The sequence below is a fragment of the Triturus cristatus genome, chromosome 4_1, assembly GCF_964204655.1.
Source record: "Triturus cristatus chromosome 4_1, aTriCri1.1, whole genome shotgun sequence".
NCBI lineage: Eukaryota > Metazoa > Chordata > Amphibia > Caudata > Salamandridae > Triturus > Triturus cristatus.
The window spans coordinates 857,986,377-858,008,853 of NC_140585.1; the positions used below are offsets into that span (position 1 = coordinate 857,986,377).

The 22,477-nt window shown below is 48.6% G+C and overlaps 1 protein-coding gene across 2 annotated transcripts in view; it reads right to left on the reverse strand.

Moving 5' to 3' along the window:
• FBH1 (F-box DNA helicase 1) overlaps positions 1–22,477 on the reverse strand; it is a 719,176-nt gene that overhangs the window by 298,536 nt on the left and 398,163 nt on the right. For both annotated transcript variants that reach the window (XM_085653566.1, XM_085653565.1), the window contains exon 12: positions 7,443–7,529. In XM_085653566.1, coding sequence (XP_085509692.1) covers positions 7,443–7,529 — 87 coding nt within the window. The remainder of the gene's footprint in view (positions 1–7,442; positions 7,530–22,477) is intronic.

Genomic DNA, 22,477 nt, shown 5'->3' on the forward strand with positions numbered 1-22,477 from the left:
TAGACCAGTAAAAAGCACCATCACGCGATGGATCGCACTAACGATACAATTCTGCCACAAACAGGCAGGGCAAGAGATAACGGAGGGGGCACGGGCCCACTCCACAAGAAAGAAGGGAGCAACAATTGCCTTTCTGGCAAACACACGCATTCGGGACATATGCCTGGCGGCAACATGGCCTTCAGTGCATTCATTCACTAAGCACTACTGTGTGGATATACAAATGAACAAGGAAGCACAAGTAGGGCAAAGGGTGCTTCAACATATATTCAACAACCAACGCTCATCTTCCACCCAGCCGCCACAAACATGACAAACCGCTACAAAGTCTATGCACAGCATAGTGAATCCAGAAAGATTCACGCTGCAAAACGAATAGTTTCTTACCTGTCGGTGTAGTTTTGCAGCTTGAAGATCTTTCTGGATTCACTAGCGAACCCACCCACCTCCGCCAGAACGATGAGGCAGGAGAGGAAGGTGGAAGGACAGAGAGTAAAAGAACACAAGAATACTGAAAGTGGATACATTGAAAAAGGAAAATACTAAAGAACGCCTAGGGTTCAAAAACAAAAACAAAACGGGAAAAAAGAACCCGAAGATGGCACCCCAAGGTGGGACTTCCGCAGGAAGCATGCCGACGTCACGAGAAGTACACCAAATGGTGGGACGTCGACGCCCACCTGGGCTACAAAAAAAAAAAAAGACAAAAGAAAGACTACGATTCCGGACCCAATCACCAGACCGCGGAATAATGCACAGCATAGTCAATTCAGAAAGATCTTCAAGCTGCAAAACTACACCGACAGGTAAGAAACTATTCGTTCTTTTCTCTTAATTTTGAAGATGTAGACGTTATTTTATGCTCCAGAAAACAACTCAACTAATCTATTTATGCTAACAGATGGGCTACATTTTTCAAATGGTGTGAGGACAATTTCATAGATCCTCTTAACACTCACCTTACTGATATCCTTCGTTTTGCTCTTTCCTTAGCTTGACAGGGCTGTCCAGTTGCTATACTTAAAGGATATTTGTCAGTCCTTTGGGCTTTTATATTCTAGATAGCCTCGTCACCATTATAGACAATGGAGGTCACCATCGTTCTCCATTTATGCAGAATCTGTGTCATGACTGCCATTTACACAGATGTTGTCTGACCTTATCTTTCAAAGAACCGTGAAAGTGTCAGGTTGTCCGATTGATGACATACAGACAACATCTGGTGTGACATAAGTCCGGGTCAAGTGTCTACTTATCACCATTGTAGGAAGCTGGCTCTTTATGTGATTTATCAACAAGTTGATATACTGTGTAAAGACTCCAGGGGTTACCTCGCGAATGGACAGGGGCTTGCTCTGCAATCCCAAAGTGCTCTATTAGGGGTAGTGTTCTCGAGTAGCCTTAGGCTTAACACGGAGAAGTGCAAGACATCTTTATAAATATTTAGGCATCAGAGAAAAATCATTCAGGTAAGTAGGTCTTGAAATAGGAATTCTTTTCACTTTAAGTAGGACCTCCGACCCTCGGTCTAGGTCCACTCTCTCCCTGCAGCTCCACTGTACCATCTCTTGCCTCCAGACCCGACCTCCTCCTTGGGAGGTTCGAGGCTGCTGCCCGCTCCTGCGCCTGTTGCCCGCTCCAGCTGGGACCAGACTGCCTGCAACCACCGTAACCTTTCTCAGTCGTTTTTTTTCTTAATTTTTTCCCTGTTGTGCCACTGTTATTGTGCCCATCTGTGTCTTGCTCTAATTCCACCACTGTTTAGGTCTCGCCTGACCCAGCGCATGCACTGGTCTAGCGAGACTTATTGAGAGGGCTCCAAAAAGTGCTACCAGGCCAGCCTAGAGCTACAGTGCATGTGCGCAGGTATGCGCGCCGCGCTTTACCGCGATTACTTTCACTTTCGCGCCCGCGCAGCCGCTCTGATGTGTGATCACTTTCACTTTCGCGGCCGCTTTGCATAGCCAATAGATCTCGCTTGTGGGACCTTATAAGTATTTAGTTATGCAACGGTTGCATGGCTAAACACTTATAAGGTCCCAAAGGCGAGACCTATTGGCTATGCCAATGCATGTTTTATTTTCTCGTGCCTGCCTGTTTCTTTCGCCGCTGCTGCCCTTGTGGCCCCTCCCCCCCCCCTTGGAATTCCCCCTGGAATTCCCCCGCTCCCGCCTCCGAGCCTCTCCTCCCTCCCACCTCCCCTACTTAATGGCGGGTGCTGAGCGGTCACGCAGGGGATGCGCGCAGCGGGCGCGCCAAAGACAAGCCCATCTGCGCCCGTCCGCGGCCAGCGCCTGGAACCCTGGACCTCCCACTACCCATCGCTACGACACTACCACCCTCCCTGCACTCACCTCTGGAAGACTTAGAGAATGCCAACAGGCCTCGCCAAACACGACCCAAAGCCAGTTCTCCTGTCTCCACTGCCACCAGACCCTCACCACCACCCCGGCCTACAACACCGCCGATGCCAGCACTGGCAACACCATAAAATGCATCCTCCTCAACGTACACTCTATACACAAACACGCCAAGGAAATCTGGAACCTACTCGCCTGACATCGCCTTCTTCACAGAGACCTGGACCAATGCATCCTCTGCCCCCGACATCAGCACCACCATCCCAGACGGATACAAGATCCAGAGGAAAGACTGCCCCTACCACCCAGAAGGGGGCCTCTCCATTGCCCACAAGAGCACCCTCCTCCTCACCACCTCCAGCGAAACCTTCCCCTCCGCCAAACACCTGCACTTCCAGATCCAGACCACCCCCAAAGCCACACTCCGAGGAACCCTCGTCTACAGACCCCCGGCCCCTGAACACCCTTCGCCACCACCCTCACCGACTTCATCGCACCCCAAGCCATCGCCTCAACAAACTACATACTCATTGGAGACCTGAACTTCCACCTCGACAACCCCAGCAACCCCAACTCCACTACCCTTCGTGACAACCTCGCCAGGATCGGACTTAAACAACTCATCAACACACCGACCCACAGAGCAGGACACACCCTCGACCCCATCTTCGTGGCAGGAAACAGCATCCAATTCAGCCACACAATGCAGCCGCCATGGACCGACCACCTCTGTGTACACTTCGCCATCAACAAACCCAAGGCACCTAATCGAGCCCCACGCCTACCACGAATGAACTGGAGCAAGGTTACCGACTTGCAACTTAACTCCACCCTCACCCGAGACAACCACACCTGGACACCCGACGCAAATGACGCAGCCAGAAAACTCCACACCTGGATCTCCAACTGCGCAGATGAGATCGCCCTGCTACGCAACCCCGACAGACAACGCCCAAAGAAAGCTGCCTGGTTCACCACCGCTCTCCAAGAAGCCAGACGCACCTGCAGATGCCTGGAGAAGAACTGGAGAAACACCAAGACAACCGAAAACCATACCACCTACAAGGACGCCATGATGGACTGCCACAACCAGATCAGAGCCACCAAGAGGAACTTCACCCACAACAAAATCCTGGCCAACTCCAAGGAACTTTTCAGTGTCATTCAAGGATTTACCAACCCACGCTGCGAAGCCACAGACATCACCCCATCCCAAGACCTCTGTGACAAGCTTGGAACCTATTTCCACCTCGAGATCAAAAAACCTCTACCACAACTTCATCGACCATCCACCAAGCGCCACAGACGCCCCCGAGAAACACCAGCCAGTCCACCATCTCCAACTGGACACCGATCATGGCCGAAGACACTGCCTCGACCATGAAAAGCATCCACTCAGGGGCCCCCACCGATCCCCGACTCCCTCACATCTACCACAGAGCCACAGCTGCCATCGCACCCGAACTACAATGCACCATCAACACCACCTTCAAAACAGGCACCTTCCCAGACGACTGGAAGTGCGCAGAAGTCAGACCCCTGCTCAAGAAGCCCACAGCCGACCCCACCGACCTCAAGAACTATCGGCCCATCTCGCTCCTCCCCTTCGTAGTCAAAGTTGCAGAGAAAACAGTCAACAGGAAACTGACATGATTCATTGAAGAGAATGCCGTCCTCAACCTGCCCCAATCCGTATTCCGAAGCAACCACAGCACAGAGACCGCCCTACTCGCCGCCACATACGACATCCGCACCCTCCTGGACCAAGGCCACTCCACAGCCCCCATCCTACTCGACCTATCAGCGGCCTTCAACACCGTTTCCAACTGCGCGCTAGTCGTCAGACTACATGACGCAGGGATACAAGGAACAGCCCTGGACTGGATCCGATCATTCCTCACTGAAAGAAACCAAAGGATCAGACTCCCACCCTTCCTCTCCGACCCCACAAAAATCACCTGCGGAGCCCCACAGGGTTCATCACTGATCCTCACCATCTTCAACATCTACATGGCCCCCCTCGCAGCCATCGTCCGACAACACGGCCTCACCATCGTATCCTACGCCGACGACACCCAGCTCATCCTCTCCTTCACCAAAGACCCCACCACTGCCAAACTCAACTTCCAGAAAGGAATGCAAGACGTCGCAATCTGGATGACCAAAAGCTGCCTGAAGCTCAACGCCGAGAAGACAGAAGTCCTCGTCCTCAGTACCACTCTTTCTGCACGGGACAGCACCTGGTGGCCGACGCCCTCGGAAGCCCACCTACCCCCTCAGACCACGCCAATAGCCCCGGCATCGTACTTGACTCATCACTCACCATGAACCGACAGGTCAATGCCGTCACCTCCAGCTGCTTCAACACCCTCTGCATCCTCCACAAGACCTTCAAGTGGATCCCCCCTGAGTCAAGGAAGACAGTCACCCACGCATTCATCACCAGCAGACTGGACTATGGAAACGCACTCTACGCTAGCAACAACAAGTTCCTACTCCACAAACTCCAGACAATACAGAACACCGCCGCCAGACTCATCCTCGGCATCCACCCGACACAAACACATCAGCCAACACCTACAAAGGCTCCACTGGCTCCCCGTGGAGAAAAGAGTCACTTTCAAAATCCGCACTCACGCCTACAAATGCCTACACAACAACGGACTCAAATACCTCCATGACAGAATCAACTTCCACGTACCCAAAAGAAACCTCAGATCTTCCAACCTCTCCCTGGGAGAAACCCCACGCATCCACAGAGCCAGAGCAGGCGGAAGATCCTTCTCTCACACTGCAGCCAAGGCCTGGAATGAGCTACCGGCAGACATCAGACGCGCCCCCTACCTGAACACCTTCAGGAAGGCTCTCAAGACCTGGCTCTTTGGCTAAACAGATCTGCGAACCCCCTACCCCCTCCCCCGCACCTTGAGACCCTCACAGGTGAGTAGCGCACTTACAATTCCCCGATTGATTGGTTTTAAAAAGTGGACACAGTGCAATTTCTGAGTTCTGCATTGTTATCCTATGGAAGGAAGAACCAGTTCTGCAAACAGGTACAGTACATCAACTTATATGACCAATCTCCAGGAGTTAAGATGAGTGGTGGGACAAGGTCCAAGGCAGCACCAACAGTACACCATCAGCAGCCGGAGGGTGCCTGGCTGTAGGGAGCAAATCAGCGTCGGGAGCCCAAAGCGTTTCAATGGAGATCAGTTACTGTAAAAAGAGGCTGCAGGCTTGGGCTAGGAAGGCAGTCGGACTAAACCAGCAAGTGGGCTCAGGCCTTTCAATGCACGGGGACAGGAGGACACCTTCGGTTCTCTTCCCCAAGGGCATGGGCGGCGGATGCAGAAGTGTCCATAGGTATTGGGTTTTTCCTCACTGGAGCAGTCACAATTTCCTACCACACCTTTTATTATGCCTCAGTGGGATCTTAACTGAGTTCTTACATGTCTTATGTGTTCACCATTTGAGCCCATTCATAGCTGTCCTTTATGGCTGCCCACTTTCAAGACAATTTTCTCAGTAGCAATCACCTCGGCCAGATGAGTAGTGAACTACAAGCCTTAAGTGTAAAACCTTCATTCACCTCCTTTTTCCCCTGACAAGTTGGTGTTGAGAACCAGGGAAGCTTTCCTACCAAAACGGTTATTCCATTCCACTTAGGACAATCTATCACGCTGTCCATGTTTTACCCTCCTCCACAACCTACTAAAGAGGAGGAAAGTGTTCATCGTCTTGACTCAAAGAAAGCTGCAAGTTTCTATGTGGATAGAACTTGCAATTCCAGATTGGAGGATCAACCTTTTTATTGGATATGTTGGAAAAATGAAAGGAGAGGCAATTCACAAGCAAACTACTTCAAGATGGATTATTCTTTGCATCAAATATGCTATCCCATGGCCCACAAGGAACCTCCAGAAGCTATTTGTGTACATTTTACTAGAGCAAAGTCATCTACCTACGCTCTTGCAAGAGGTGGAACTGTAACTGACATCTGTAAAGCAGCAACCTAGTCTTCCCTCCATACTTTTGCGAACCAATATTGCCTGGATTCCGAAGTGAGGAGGGATGGACATTTCGTACATTCTGTTCTACATGATGTTTTGATATAATCAGATGTGTAGGATTGCTTAGGGACTCTATTCAAAAGGTGAGGAATTAGCAGGTAGATGTATCCATCAGAAGAACAAGTTACTTACCTTTGATAAAGATTTTTCTAGCGGATACAGTTTCAACCTGCAGACTCCCCACCGACCCACCTCCCTTTTGTATGTCTGAAAAAACCAAAATAATCCTATTCCTCTCTTCATATATGTATGTTGAGTACAATGAAAACTGCCCCTACACTTTTGATATTCATTTAATCGGTTCGCCTCAAAGGTATGTGAAAAAGCGGATAAAAACTGACGTCATTACACTGGCGGGGGCAGTTTATGGTTCCAATGAAGGCATGCAGTGCCGTATGCAGAGCCAGTGGTCCCTACCAGCATGGAAGAGCTATTGAAAAGTTTCCAGCACAGGTTGGCACATGGGGATATTCAAAATGTGAGAAATCTTCAGGTAGATTCTGTATCCACCAGAAAAAGTGTTATGGTACTTACCTTTTACACTTAACAAGAAAGCAGAGCAAGCAACCTCAGGCTCTCATGTGCAATTTGTTACAAGTATGCACTGCAGGAAAAGTAGTCCATGGGAGTTGTGTTGGAGCACAACATTTTCTACTATGGATCCTACAGTCATTGTTAGCGTACCTTCAGCACAGCAAGTCCAATTTATTTGTATGTAATACTATTTATAACAAGACATCAACCAAACTAAAAAAATAAAACTCCAGAATTTCCACTTTCGTGTTGCTGATTAGATGTTTAGCATGTGCATACTACTGTAAAATATCATCAATACCTTTGATAAACATTAAAATGCCAATGCCAATTTAAAGCAACTGTTGGACTGGACTGCTGTTAGGAACTGAAAAACTATTTCTTTCACACTTATAACGTAACAGGCTTAGCTGTATCTTTATAATAACATTAATACTTTTCATTTTAGTACAACATGAATATTTTAGGAGATTATCACCTGGTGTACAGTCCTGAGCCTCATCAACAAATATAGCATCGAATGATCCCAGTTGAGGCTTACTGAGCTGCCATTCCTTCAAGTATCCTAAAACAGAAGATCAATGTTTATTCTCACTGTAAATGGTATACTGCCAAAATCAACAGCACCTCCAAGAAAGACAAAATAAAAACTGCTGAATGACAATTATAATAGCATTAATTTGAAGTACTTTTTGTAGCTTACTTTTCAAGATATATCCTTCTGAAAACAGGGAATGCAGACAGATATTCACTGAAAAACTAGTACTAAATTTGAATTAACATAATAAATGGACATGGAGTTAAAAACTAAAAACAGTAAAGTCTCAAATGTTGGTATGGACTAAGAAACTTTTATAAAAAACTAAATGGCCATGTGTCCAATAAAACATTTACTTCTCATTAATATGGAATGGGATGACTTAGATGTTGGCAGAGGACTGCCTGCCCAATTCAGAGAACCCAATATGCTTAATTGGATCTCTAAAACTACAGAGCGACCATTGCTGCAGCGGTTGCACTGGAGGCAAAAGACTTTGTTGAGTTTGCTGCGTTGCTCCCAAACCTGGAATGTTTATGAAGGAAAAAAATGTAATGGCCTTCATTCACAGGGAGTTGTCTCCCTGTACACTGGTGTCATTGTTTGATTTCCATGCCCGTGACCACCATGTCTTGCATCGCAGTTCTAAGCAGAGGCTTCTAGCGAGGACCACCCCTAAATAGGGAGGAGGCTGCAACTATGACATGATGGCCCATGTGTGTGGCTGGGCTCTCAGGTCAGAGGTTTTCAACATCAGAAACCCTGTAGCTCACCCATTACCAAATGGGGCATACAACTTAACAGTATGGGGCCCTTCATCTGCCAAACCGTAAATAATCCCCATACTGTTTAATGAAGTGTTGCCCACTGAAGTAGAGCAAAGACTGCCTTTAAAATATGTAAAGCACACGCTGACATGACAATGTGGATTCAGTTTTGCTTAGCTTGGTCTGCAGATGGTGGCAGTCACATACTTACAAAAATGGAGGTGTAAAAAGGAAAATGCTAAACGTGACTAACAGTGCCCTTCTGGTCTACGTGAGACTTCAGGAACTCTGCTAGGAGATGTAAAGAGGCCAGGCTGCTTTTGGAACAGATAAGGAGATAAATGTTAATTTGTCAACCAACCCTAAACAAAACATCTCTTTATCCAGCCCCTCTGCAATGAGTTTTGTCCTGCCAATGCACCATTAGTTAATCATAGCCTGCCCTCCCCCCAAGGACCTATGAAGAAAGTCTATGTCGAAATCAGCCGGACTATTTCACAGTTAGCTTGGTACTATCTCAAGCTACATGTAATTCCTGGGAGAACATCTGAAGGTTATTTGTAAACACCTCTGTTCGCAATGTCTCTGAGGATAACAGCCCTGTGAAGCAGAAAAGTTATGGGAATTATAAATGCAGTTGCAAAATAGCTCAGAAGATTAAGTTGCCATTGAGAATTTTTGTTATCAGAACACTGTCCATAATATGTGGGTACTACACAACACAGCTGCAAGCATAAGTACAGGGAGCATGTATTTTTATTTAAAACATCTGTTAATTAAGTTTTACATAGTGATTACAGTTTATAGCCATCTTTGCCTATCAAAATTGTAAACATTTTCAGTTGGTAATTTCGTATATGCAGAAGTCAGGAAAAGAAAAAGAAAAAGTAGCATAAAAGAACATACATTGTTCATATCTTTCTACGCTTTGCAGATCTTCTAGTTACAACAACATATCTTACAGGGGTGGGGGTTAAGTCGGACTGGCATTACCCGTGTGTTACATTCTAATAGTTTAATCATGTATATAAAACATTTATTTTATGAAACTTATTAACAACAAGAGCATCTATCGGTAAGAGACAGGCTATGCGTACATTAGGCAGGTCGATCTGGGGTAGGCAGGCACTATATACATTCTATATTTATCATTGCCATTATAACGGCTAACTAGAGGTCACCTAGGTGGGTTGGTGGTTTCCATCCCTAGGCGAAGCTTGGCTATGAATCGTATTTATATATTGCAAAGAAGGCGTTTGGGATGCCGCAGGAGAGCCATCGTGTCCAACTACGTCCTTTGCTTCCCACTCCCGCACTACATTCGACTAAAGTCCGCTATGGGGCGGCGTCTTACTCCTCTGCTACCCTCCAATATTAATGCTCTTTCTTCCGCCCAGGCTCAGGCCGCAACATCTTTTTCCCATTGCAGGATGCTAGGGCCAGCAGAGGATTTCCATCTGAGAGCTATTCTCCTCCTAGCCAACACCAGGGCTAAATCTATGAATCGCTTTCCTATTTTTTTAGGTTTAGGCCTATGGAAAAAGCCCAGCACGCATGCCTACGTTCTAGGACTGTGTGTAGTGACCTAAGGATATGATGCCAATACGTAGATAGCGATAGACAGTTCCAGACCATATATTTAAAGTCAACGTCTGGCTGTGCACAGCGTGGGCATTGTTTGTCAGTGCTGCCCCATATTACATCAAGTCTGTGTGGAGTGAGATGGGTCATGTGTATGGTGTTGAATTGGGTATATGTAAAGCTAGCGTTTCTGGAGTTCGTCTTGGGTGATCTCACCACTAGTTTCCATTCTACCTAGGTGATGGTGGGTCTATAGTTAGTCCCATGTCTGTCGTAGTATGGGTAGCTGATTCTCAACCATTCCTCTCAGGGCCCGATCGAGCCATTTAATAAGGTGTCTTGCCATTCCCAATGTGATCATGTCATGCAGGAGTCCGTGCGTTTTTGGTTCGGGTGTTCCCGCTCCCCATAGAGACTGGAAAGTTTTCCGCAGCCCTTGGTAAGTCAATAATTGCCCACTGGGCAGATCGAACTGGGCAATCAAGTCCTCCAATGGGATCAGTGCTCCCTCCAGATAAAGGTCCCCTGCTCTTGATAGGCCCACGTTTTCCCACTCCCTTAGTTGGTTCACAGTATAGGAGAAGGTTTTGGCATCTCCTCTCGGCAGCCATGCCAGTGGGAGGCCAGGTGAGTACAGTGTGATTCCTGGTGTTTGCATAAGGTTTCTTCGCCAGCATTGCAGACCCACTGTGACCAGTGCACCCCGAGGTCGGACTCTCTTCCTAGGGAGTATTAGCGGAGCCAGCAGTGTCTCTTTTAGGTCAGTGCTGGGCGGGTAGTCAAGTGTCTTCAGCCCCATCCCCTCAAGCCATTGAGCCAACCACTGCAGTTGGGCAACCAAGTAGTATGCCTCAAAATCCGGGGCTCCCAAACCTCTGTTTTCTGGCGATCTCAGGGCAATAGCTAAGGACACTCTTTTGTGGCCCAGTCCCAAATCAAATCTCTCAGTAGCATTTCTAATTCTTCAAACCAGGTCTTCAGGATGACTACCGGTAAGTTTGTGAAGAAAGAAAGCAGGTGTGTTACCATAACCATTTTAGAGAGCGCTATTCTTGACATGGTGGGAAGTTTAAGGGAGCACCAGAATGCCACTGCTGATCTGAGTGAGTGAAGTGCTGGGTTTAGGTTACAATCCAAGAGGTCGTGTTGGTCATGGAATTGAATATGCTACTTACCAGTATGCATCTGTTCTTGGCATGTAGGGCTGCTGACAGTCATATCTGTGCATAGATCGCCGCCTAGTGTTGGGTCCGGATGTTTGCACGTTGTTGTCCTGGAAGAGTCTTCGAAGTATCACGAGATAGGTGACTCCTCCCCTGGACCACAGTGCGCATGGGCATCCTCTCCATCCTTAGATTGTTTTTCGCCATTGTGGCCGTGATGGAGTAGATACAGTAAGTGATGACCATGCTATACAGTAATTCTGAGAGCTGCAGCTGCTACAGGCGCCGGGGAGGAGGGTGGGCGATATGAATGTCAGCAGCCCTACATGCCAAGAACAGATGCATACTGGTAAGTAGCATATTCAGTTCGAGGCATGTGGGCTGCTGAATTCATATCTGTGCATAGAATACATAGCAGTACCTCCTATTAGCGGCGGCTACCCGTGCCAGCTGCAGCAGTCTGAAAAAGAGTTTTGAGAACAGCCTGTCCTACAGCTGCCTGCTGTTTTGAGTGTACATCTACACAGTAGTGTTTGGTAAATGTATGTATAGTGGACCATGTGGCTGCTCTACATATTTCCTGTAAAGGAATGTTTCCCAGGAAAGCCATGGACGCCCCTAACTTTCGTGTTGAGTGGGCTCGTGGGGAAATCGTTAATGTGCGTTTAGCTTTTTGATAGCAAATTTGAATACATTTAACGATCCATCTGGCTATACCTGCTTTCGAAATGGCGTTGCCCTTGTGTTGTGGAGAAAAGGCAACGAAAAGTTGTTTTGTCTTCCTAAAGACCTTAGTTCTGTCTATATAGTACATGAGGGCTCTCTTTACATCTAGTGTATGGAGCATTCTCTCTGCGACATTCTGTGGATTTTGAAAGAAAACAGGCAGTTCAATTGTTTGATTCATGTCGAACTGCGATATCACCTTGGGCATGAATTTGGGGTTGGTACGTAGTACAACCCTGTTTGCGTGAACCTGTATGAATGGCTCTTGAATGGTTAGTGCCTGGAGTTCACTAACTCTTCTTAACGAAGTGATTGCCACTAGGAAAGCTACTTTCCAGGTGAGGAATTGAATCTCACATGAATGGAGAGGTTCGAAGGGTGGACCCATCAGTCTGGTGAGGACCAAATTGAGGTTCCACACCGGTGCTGGTGGGTGTCTTGGGGGAATTACTCGTTTGAGTCCCTCCAAGAAGGCTTTGATGGCAGGCACTCTGAATACAGAGAGGTGTTGCCTGTTTTGGAGATAGGCTGCTATTGCGGTTAAATGGATACGTATTGAGGTGTATGCCAGATTGCATCGGTATAGGTGCTGTAAGAGGTAACAGATGATGTTTTGAATGGATGCGTCCAGCGGGTTAACGTCATTGTTGTTACAATAAATGACAAACCTTTTCCATTTAGCCGCATAGCAAGCTCTGGTAGTGGGTCTCCTGGCCTCCTTGATGATATCCATACAGTCAGGTGGCAGGTTTAGGTAGCCAAATTCTAAGACTTCAGGAGCCAGATTGCCAGGTTCAGCTGTTGCGGATCTGGGTGCTGAATTTCGCCATGGTTCTGCGTTAAAAGTGCGGGTTTGATCCGCAGCCTCTGATGCGGCACCACGGAAAGTTCTAGAAAGGTGGTGTACCATGGTTGGCGCGCCCATGTGGGAGCAACTAGGATGAGTGTCAGAGAGTGTTGTCGCAGTTTGCGTGCCACTAGCGGTATTAATGGCGCTGGGGGAAAAGCGTACGCAAATCTGCCGGACCAGTTCATCCATATCGCATTGCCCTGTGACTGAGGATGTGGGAACCTGGCGGCAAAGCTTTGGCATTTTGCGTTTTCGTTTGTGGCGAATAGGTCTATCTCTGGATGACCCCACTGTTGGAAGTACGGTTGGAGTACTGATGGGTGTAGCTCCCACTCGTGCATCTGGTGGCTGTGTCTGCTGAGCAGATCCACCATCTGGTTGTCCTTGCCGGGGAGGTGTTCCGCCATGAGGAATATGTTCCTCTGAATGGCCCATTTCCACAGGCTCTGAGCCAGATGAGACAACTGTGGAGAGTGTGTTCCTCACTGCTTTTGTATGTAGTACATGGCAGTCATGTTGTCCGTTCGGATCAACACGACCTTGTTGCACAAGTGTACTTTGAATGCCTTCATGGCTAGGAAGATTGCCATCAGTTCCAGAACGTTGATGTGCATCTTCTTTTGTTGGGTTGACCATAGTCCCTGCACTGTGAAAGAGAGTACATGAGCTCCCCAACCCTGGAGAGAGGCGTCCGCTGTCAGTATTATTTGTGGAACAGACTCTTGGAACGGTCGGCCCTTGCAAAGGTTTTGTGGATTCCACCAATGCAGAGAGTTGTATGCCCGACCGCTCACCAACACTAGGTCTTTTAATTGCCCGTGAGCCTGATTCCATTGACGTGCCAAGCACTCCTGAAGCGGGCGCATATGTAGTCTCGCGTGCGGGACTATGAAAATGCAGGACGCCATCATGCCTATCAACTGCATGAACACTTGCGCAGGAAGGGAGTGTTGAGGTTTGAACTTTGAGATCAGCAGTTGCATGCTGTTGATCCTCACTAAATTTGGCTGAGCTGTGGCTGCCAGAGTGTTTATGGTTGCGCCCAGGTACTGTCGTACGTGTGCGGGTTGGAGATGTGATTTTGGGTAATTTTGTGAGAATCCCAGACTGTGAAGAAGGTGAATGGTGAGGGACATGTGGCTGGCACATTGCTGGGCTGACTTTGCTTGAACAAGCCAGTCGTCCAGGTAAGGGTAGACGTGAATGTGTTGTCTCCGTAGATGTGCAGCCACCGTAGCTAGGCACTTGGTGAAAACCCTGGGTGCTGTTGTCACTCCGAAGGGGAGAACTTTGAATTGATAGTGATGTTCCTGAATAGTGAACCTGAGATATTTCCTGTGTGATGGGTGTATGGGTATGTGGAAATACACATCTTTGAGGTCTAGTGTGGCTAGGAAGTCTCCCTGGCTGAGCAGCGGGAGAACCTGCTGTAGGGTGAGCATATGGAAATGCTCTGAGAGAATGTATTGATTGAGGGGTCTCAGGTCTAGTAAAGGTCTGAGCGACCCGTCCTTTTTTGGGATTAAGAAGTACAGAAAGTACACCCCTGTCCCCTGCTGGTCGGTGGGCACGACCTCTATTGCACCTTTTTGCAGCATACTTAGCACTTCCTGCTGCAATAATGCCAAGTGCTCTACGGACATAGGACGGTGCTTTGGCGGTATATTGGGTGGAGTGGAGGTTAATTCGAGGCAGTAACCGTGCTGAATAATGTCCCTGACCCACCTGTCTGTGGTGATGGTTTTCCACGTGGACAGGAACCGCTGGAGTCTCCCCCCGACAGGTGTTATGTGGTCGGGGGGAAGGGAGAGGGCGTCACTGTTTGTTTTTGGGTGAGGACCTGGTGTTGCCGTAACCACGTCCTCTGCCCTTGGTGCTGGAGCCACGATATCCACCTCTGTTGGTTTTATCGTAGGTACTCTGTGTGCCCCCTTTAGTGTATTGCTGCTGTGACCTCTGGCCTCTAGCTGCTCCTCTATTCTGGGGGCGACGAAAGGAGCCACTACGAAACTGCTGCGTCTGCAGAGCCCCCATTGATTTCGCAGTGTCAGTGTCTTTCTTAATTTTCTCAAGGGTAGTGTCAACTTCAGGGCCGAATAAGTAGTCGGGGTTGACTGGTTGATTTAAGATGTTCTGAATCTCCGGCTTGAAGCCTGAGATTCTCAACCATGCGTGTCGTCTCAACATGACGCTTGTGTTGATTGCCCTTGCCGCTGTGTCGGCAGCATCCAGGGCGCACTTGATGGATGCATTGGTAAGGAGTTGTCCCTCTCCGCTGCCTCTTTGTATTCATCTGGCAAATGTTGGAGTAGTGATTCTAGTGTGTCGTAGTGGGAACGATCATAATGGGCTAGGAGTGCCTGTGTGTTGGCAATGCGCCAGATGTTTGATGCTTGCGCTGCAATCCTTTTGCCTGATGTCTCCAGCACTTTGGACTCCTTGTCTGGGGGAGGAGCATCACCTGTTGTCTGCGAATGGGCTCGTTTGCGAGCGTTAGCAACTACCATGGAGTCCAAAGGTAACTGACCCCTAATGTACATAGGGTCTCCGGGTGCAGGCTTGTATTTTTTTTCAATCCTGGGGTTTAGCACCCATGCCCTGGTTGTTTCCTTAAAAATGTCTTTTGCCGGTTTGAGAACTCCCTTCAACATGGGCAGAGTTTTGACAGTTCTTTCGGAAGAGGCGAAAGTGTCCACCAAGAAGTCTTCCTCGACAGTGTCAGAATGGAGTTCTACTCCATGATTGGCAGCAGCCCGTTCTATGAGGGCATTGAAGGCAGCAGTGTCCTCTGTGGGAGATGTCTTTGTGCTGTAAAGCTGCGTGTCATGGGTATCTGGCGCGGTACCCTGGTCTGTAGGGTCATCCCATGCCTGATCTGGGTCTTGCAGATGCTCATCAGGATCGACATCCCCAGGGTAGGTGGTATCATCTCCCATATAGTCCTCTACTGCGTCTGTCTCTGAAGGCGTAGGAGAAAAGGACTGGGGATGCTGATGGGAGGGTTGTAAGCGTTCATGAAGAACTGGTTCCGACCCCGCTGGCAATTTGTGCTTGAGAGGGATTCTGTAGGAGTCCAATCCCCTCTCTGGCGTGATTTTCCGCTTGCGGAGCAGCAGTTTACCAGTGTTGGCGTCGATGAATTGTGGCTGTGAAGGCTCAGAAACTGTGTGTCCAGTAGACGGGGACTGTGTCTGGCGGACACATGTTCGGATCTCGAACATCTTCGGCGCCGTGGACGGCGGCAAGCCAAAAGTGATGTTGGTCGGCGCCGAGGGTGCTTTCGGAGTCTTGTGCGTGTCGGGGCCCGATGTGGATCGGAGGGCTGCCCGTTCCCTGATGCGTTGCAACGATGCCGCGACTTGTTGCACGGAGAACGCAGAAGGCTCTTTGGAACCGGTCGGCACCTTGGAGGTAGGCGTCGACTGCTTTTGAGCCATGGGGTCATCGATCCGGAGAGAGGTATCGACTATCGTTGGAGTCGACGACTTGGCGTGAGCCGCTGTTTTCGACGTCGACGCAGATGGGGCGGCCACTATGACTTTAGTGGTCGGGGCCGAAGGCTTTGGTGCCACAGGCCGAGGCGCTTTGTGGGGACCGAGGGCCTTTTTCTTCGGCTCGGCACCGATATCCGCTGCAGTGAGTTCGGCGCCGAAATCCCTTTTACTGCGTTCGGGGCCGACGTCCTTTGCTGGCGTCGAAGGAGTGGAGGGCTTCGAGGCCTTCAAGCCGATTACAGCCAGTTTCACTTTCGGTTTCAGTGGAACTGGTGCGACGATTGGTTTCGGTTTCGCTGAAGGGAATCCAGTCGTTAATAATGGCTCGTGCGGAATGTTCGAGGCTGTGCCTGAAGGCGGGGCCGAAGAACTTGGAGATTGATCTCGGGTAAGGCCCGGAGGCGATCCCTCGACCTGAGCCTTATGATGACGCACTTTGTTGGCCTCCGTATCGACGGGTGGGCCTGGCTCCTCGCTAGAGCTATCTTCTTCGGCCCCAAAGTCCTCATCGTAGTCTCCTACCTCGTCGATGACTTCTTCCCTTTGAAAAAGCACCTCATCGTCGTCTTCCGATCGGGAATCATGTTCGGAAGCGGGGCTGGAGTCTACTTCTTCCACGCTCTCGGCGTCCTCGTCTTCGGTGCTGAAGATGGGCGCCGATTGCTGCGCTTCTAATCTCGCCGCCCGTCGATTTCGGAGAGTCTTCTTCGATCGGAATCGGGCACAGGCCATACATTTCGACTCATCGTGATCCGGTGAGAGACACTTGTTGCATACCGGGTGGACGTCGATGTGTGGGTATTTTGTGTGGCATCAAGGACACCGTTTGAATGGAGTCCTCGATTCCATCGTCGATGGAAGTTCGATGTTCGGACCAAACGGATCCGAAAAGCTGGAAGAAGGTTCTAAAGTAGTAAAGAAACTAGTCGATACCGAACGAGAACAGTACCGACGAAAACTAAAGGCCTTTTGGCCTTAAACTGAATTTTCCCAAATTGAGCTAAGATAAGCACATCCGAACCCAATGGCGGAAAAAAACAATCTAAGGATGGAGAGGATGCCCATGCGCACTGTGGTCCAGGGGAGGAGTCACCTATCTCGTGATACTTCGAAGACTCTTCCAGGACAACAACGTGCAAACATCCGGACCCAACACTAGGCGGCGATCTATGCACAGATATGAATTCAGCAGCCCACATGCCTCGAACATTTGGATACCTAGGTATCTGAAAAACCGGGGGGGATCACCTGGTGCCAGCCAGGAGTATCAGGGGGCAGAGGGCTGCAGGGTGCAGGGGGATGACGTGTCTTATGTTGGTTCACTTTCAAACCCGTTAAAATGGTGTAGGCGTTTAAGATATCCATTGCAGCCATTATCCCCCCCTCGCCATTCTGCAGATACAGGAGGATGTAGTCGGCGTAAAGGGATATCATATATTCCCTCCTGTCCAGTGTCAGGCTGAGACAGCCGCACTCTGCTCTGAACTGCACAGCTAGTGGTTGCATAGCCAGCGCGAATAAGAGGGGCGATAGGGGACATCCCTGCCTGGTTCCTCTATGTATATCATTTGAGGTTGAAATTATGCCGCCCGTCTTAACTCTAGCTGATGGGAGAGTGTAGAGTAGCTCAATCCATCTAATCCATCCTTCCCCCAGCCCTATAGCATGTATTACTTTCAGCAGAAAGTCCCAGACAGGGAATCGAAAGCTTTTTCGAGATCCACTGCCATAACCACTGCGTTCGGGTAGTTTGAGACGTTTCGGTGGAATAGTGTGTAGTATAGCTGTCAAAGGCGGCCCGATGTGGATCTAGTGTGGACTAGCGCACGCATGTGCAGGAGTAACCTACCGGCTAATATTTAACTTAGTATTTTAAAGTCCAGGTTCTGCATGGACAGCGGCCTGAATTCTGTGACCTTAGGGGTGTATATTTTAATCTTAGGGATGGGCACTACCAGGGCTTCTCTAGTTGATGTAGGCAAGTGACCACGGTCCAGCGAGTCAACATATAGCTTCACGAGGTGGGGTGCAAGCTGGTCGCAGTATGTTGCATGAAATTCGTCTGGAAGGCCGTCTGGGCCTGGGGTCTTCCCCGTAGCTAATTCCTTAATTGCTGCTCTGATTTAATGTATACTTATTGCGCCCCCAGGTCTTCCTGGGCCGCAATGTCAATGGTAAGTAGTGGGGTCCCGTCTAGGTAATCCAGGATTTGATTGTCTGGTATAACAGGTGGGCGCTCATATAGAGTCTTATAATAATGAAGAAGCATGTATTTATTGATTTAGGGGAGTAGGCTGTGGTGCCATCACTGGTCTGCAATTTAATTATGGGGGACCACCTAGTATCCGGTTGGATAAGCCATGCCAGTAGCCTACCTGATTTCCAGCCCTCAATGTGTTGTTTCTTCTGATATTGCTTACAATCTAGAAGCCGCAGTCTGTCTAGTGTCTTCTTGTAGGTGCTCTTGGCTCAGGATAATCGTGTGTGGGTGTCCGCCGAACGCCCAAGCTCAAGCTCAAGTGCATGGATCTCAGTGTCCTGTTGTCAGAGTTTATTCATGATCTCCTGCCTAGCCCCCACTGTCGGCGCCATACAGTGTCCCCTGATGACCACCTTGAAAGAACCCCACTCCACCAGAGACAAGCTGGCCGTTCCCTGAATTGCATGCTAATATGGGATGAGCAGAGGAACATATCCAGCCTAGTGTGCAAACGATATAGGGGGGGGGGGGGGGGGGGGAGTAGAACGAGTAGTACTTAACCTGGTCATGGTGTAATCTCCGTATGTCTACTAAATCCCAGTGTTTTATCCATGTTCTAAGGGCTTTCACGTTGGAGTTAGCCAGTGCACCATTCAACGGTGGTGTAGATCTTTTTATGGTGGTGTCTACTACACAGTTACAACACTACATCTTGTGCAGCCATCTCTGCTAGCGGGCTGGAGAGTGTACGAAGAAACTGCTATTGCTCTTGGTTAGGGGCATAGATGCTGCCCACCATTATCTCCTTGCCAAATAATTTCCCCTTTATCAACACATATCTGCCTTCGAAATCGATTCGGGTTTGTACCGCCTCAAAGGGGATCCCGGGGCATACCCATACCAGGGCCCCCTGGAAAAGGCAGAATATGATGTGGCATATAATTGGCCCCTCCATCTACACCTGAGTCGCTGCCCTGCCTCGCGTGTCAGGTGGGTCTCCTGTACCATGACCACTTGTGCCCCTCTACCCCTGATGTAGCTGAGTATATTGTGGCGTTTTGCTGGTGAGCCAATGGCCCTGACGTTCCAGGTAAGTAACTTTATCCTTCTAGGGCCTACTAATGTCTTCCATGTGAGCCTAGTATTATGAACTGCCTGCCGTAAGCTATTACAATTGTGCCTTGTTACCTGAGCGCTCATACAAACTTTTAAACACCCAACACCAAAACCCGAGGGCAGCAGCGCAACCACTAACCGCCCAAACTTATGAACTAAACAGTACATGAAATCAGAACGCTACCTCCAAACCGCTAGGTGCAGCCTTTTGGTGGGGTTGAGTGCAGAATTCGGGTGAGGCAGGGGGCCTCGTCCCAGTTCCATCACGTGCTTGTGCCCTCAGGTGGCGGTACATAGTCTCTAGTTCATATCGATAGTTTGTGGTGCCCAAACTACCAGGTCCAGTGAAGCTCCTGCTTCTGCTGCATGTATTTCCCGGGGGTGTAGGATATATGCCAGTTCGGAGAATGTCCCAGAGATCCGCCTCCGCTAGGCGATGTCTTCTGCTGATCGTGGAGTGAGCTTCGGCAGGGGAGGGTCAGTCTCGAGGGAGTCCCCAGAGTCAGCTGATGCATCCGCGGATACAAACGATGTCCCAGATGTTCTACCGTGGTGCACGGGCCAAATGATTTGTGCCACTGATTGCAGCGCAGCCTGTCTGTCTTGGTAGGTTTGCGAGGCTGTGGGCTTTTGTGTTTGCGTTGCTTTACGGACTCGCTTTGGTCTCCTTCTACGTGGCGGTAGCCCTGTCTCTGTACGTAGCGATCTCTTCGGTAGAGGCGCACCTTTCTTATAAGCCTCCAACCAAGTCCAGGCCTCTTCCAGGGAGTCACAGAAGTGCGAAGTACCATCGAGCACAATTTTCAGCTTGGCCGGGAATATTAGGGAGTATTGTATTCATTCTTCACTAAGGGCTTTTTTTGCCTTGAGAAAGGATGCCCGCTGGGCCTGCACCCTAGTTGTAAAGTCCGGGAATATGGATACCTTATTGTTTTCGATTACGTACGGACCATGAGTGCATGAGTGCCAGAGGAGCGTGTCCTGGTCTCTAAAATGAAGAAGCCTGGTAATTACCGGTCGGGCGGGAGCCTACCCGGGCAGGAGTTTGGCCCGGCACCCTATGCGCTCTATCCAGTGAGAAGAATTGGGACAGGAGTTCTGGGGCCACCACGGAGCACAACCATAACAACAGTAATTCCACCATATTAGTTCCTTCCGCCTGCTCCAGAATCCCTATGAGCCTGATATTGTTTCTGCGGCCTTCTGCAGCATCCACCCGCCGTTCAAGGATTGCCACTTTGGTGGAGAGATCATCTATCTTGGCAGGGTGTGTTCTTTGTTCTGGCTGGATCTCAGTTAATTGTGGATTCAGGTTCCGGGACTCTGTCTGCCAACTTACAATGTTCGGCTTGTAAGAGTTATCAAAAAAAGGGGGAAAGTAGAGGTTTAGAAGTTAGGTTCACCCCCCAACTTGTACATGGATATTAAACAACCTGAGCGTTCAGGTAAAAAGAACCTAACCTGGGGGTGTCGGAAAAACAATTGGATTCCGATAAACACCCAAAACGGGAAAGAAAGTGGCAGAACTTGTCCTTTCTTGAGTCCCCTCACTCACCAGGGTTTCCCCACGGTGACATGCTTCATCATTGGGGTCCTCTCAGTCCTCTACGGGCTGAGGCGTGCTGCAACTTGCGAATTACGTAGGAGCACTCAAAACAAATTATGTGTGGTGCAAGTGTAGTGGTATGGAGTGGGAAAAGGTGAATTAAAATAATCAACTAGTGGGCCAAATATATTTTATTCTTGCTCCTAGCTAATTGGTTAAAAACGGGGCAATACGCTAAAACAACCTACTTGTAATGGGTAAGTGTACTTAGCATATGGTCAACTAGTTTCGAGCTTCCCCAGCTCTTCTTCAGGACTACACTGGGACCAGCCCAGTGCAAATGCCACTCCTAGTAAACCTAATTACGGTGAAAAGACAAGTGAAAACGCTGCGACTAATAAGCATGCGTTAGAGATGATACATACGTAAGTATACGCTTGGCAATGTCTGTAGGGTATAAAAGTACACATATTAGAGGGAAAAAGATAATATGCAATGTAAATCAAAATAGTGATCGCACTATACACCAGTGTTGGAACACTCTGTTTATCGTTTTCTATTGTGCCACAATGTGGTTATCCGAAAACATACATTTTTCGTGCAGGTGCTGTGCTATAAAGTGAGTAAAAAAGTCTATGAATGCACACAGTGCACAAACAGCCAAAACATGCGTCTGACACAACATAAAACACACATAAGACTAACATATATACAACTATACATACATCCTAAGAAGCAATACTATGCCTCATGGTCAACGGAGGGGGTGTGGAAATCTCGTACACCTAAAGAAATAGTACAAGTAGTAGTTAATGGAGTGGAGCACCGTTATCATTGCAGACCTTAAGCGGGAAAGAAAAATGGGAAAAATTGCGATCTCCGTGATTCGGGGGAGAAGTCCCAGTCTTCCCCCGGGGGGGGGGGTTTCCCACTTACTTGTACGTCGAAATGCACACTCTGGCACACCTACTAGAGCCCAAGCCTCGCGGACCGCATACTATGTGGTTCCGGGCGAGGTGCTAGTTATCTGAGAGTGTTACTGATGGAAAGCGAGAAAGGACTTCCCGGCGGAGGTCCTTTTCGTGGTGGCCATGTTGGCGCAGGGAGAGATAGTCAGATTGTAACAAAACTGGATGTATGTCAGTAGCCATGCGTTCTGAATGTTAAATCGTACCCTCGAAAAAATGCGGCCATGATGGAACAGGGTAAATGGGAATGCTGTTCCTGTTTACAATGGGAGTATACAAAAGCTAAGCATGCCTATTCATGTGAGAGAATGTCTGTGCCCAGGAGAAACTTCTATGGGCCAGTATGAAAAAATGTGATAGACTGGTATGAAAGATATATATATATATATATATATATATATATATATATATATATATTCTTTATATTCAGGGAGATGGACAAAGGGCCATAGGAAATCCACTTATCAATAAAGTTACATGATTCAGTGGAAGAAAAAAAGGTGGTTGCAAAAATGATATGCATTAGAGAAAAATTTTAAACATCTTTTTTTAAAAAATTCCCTA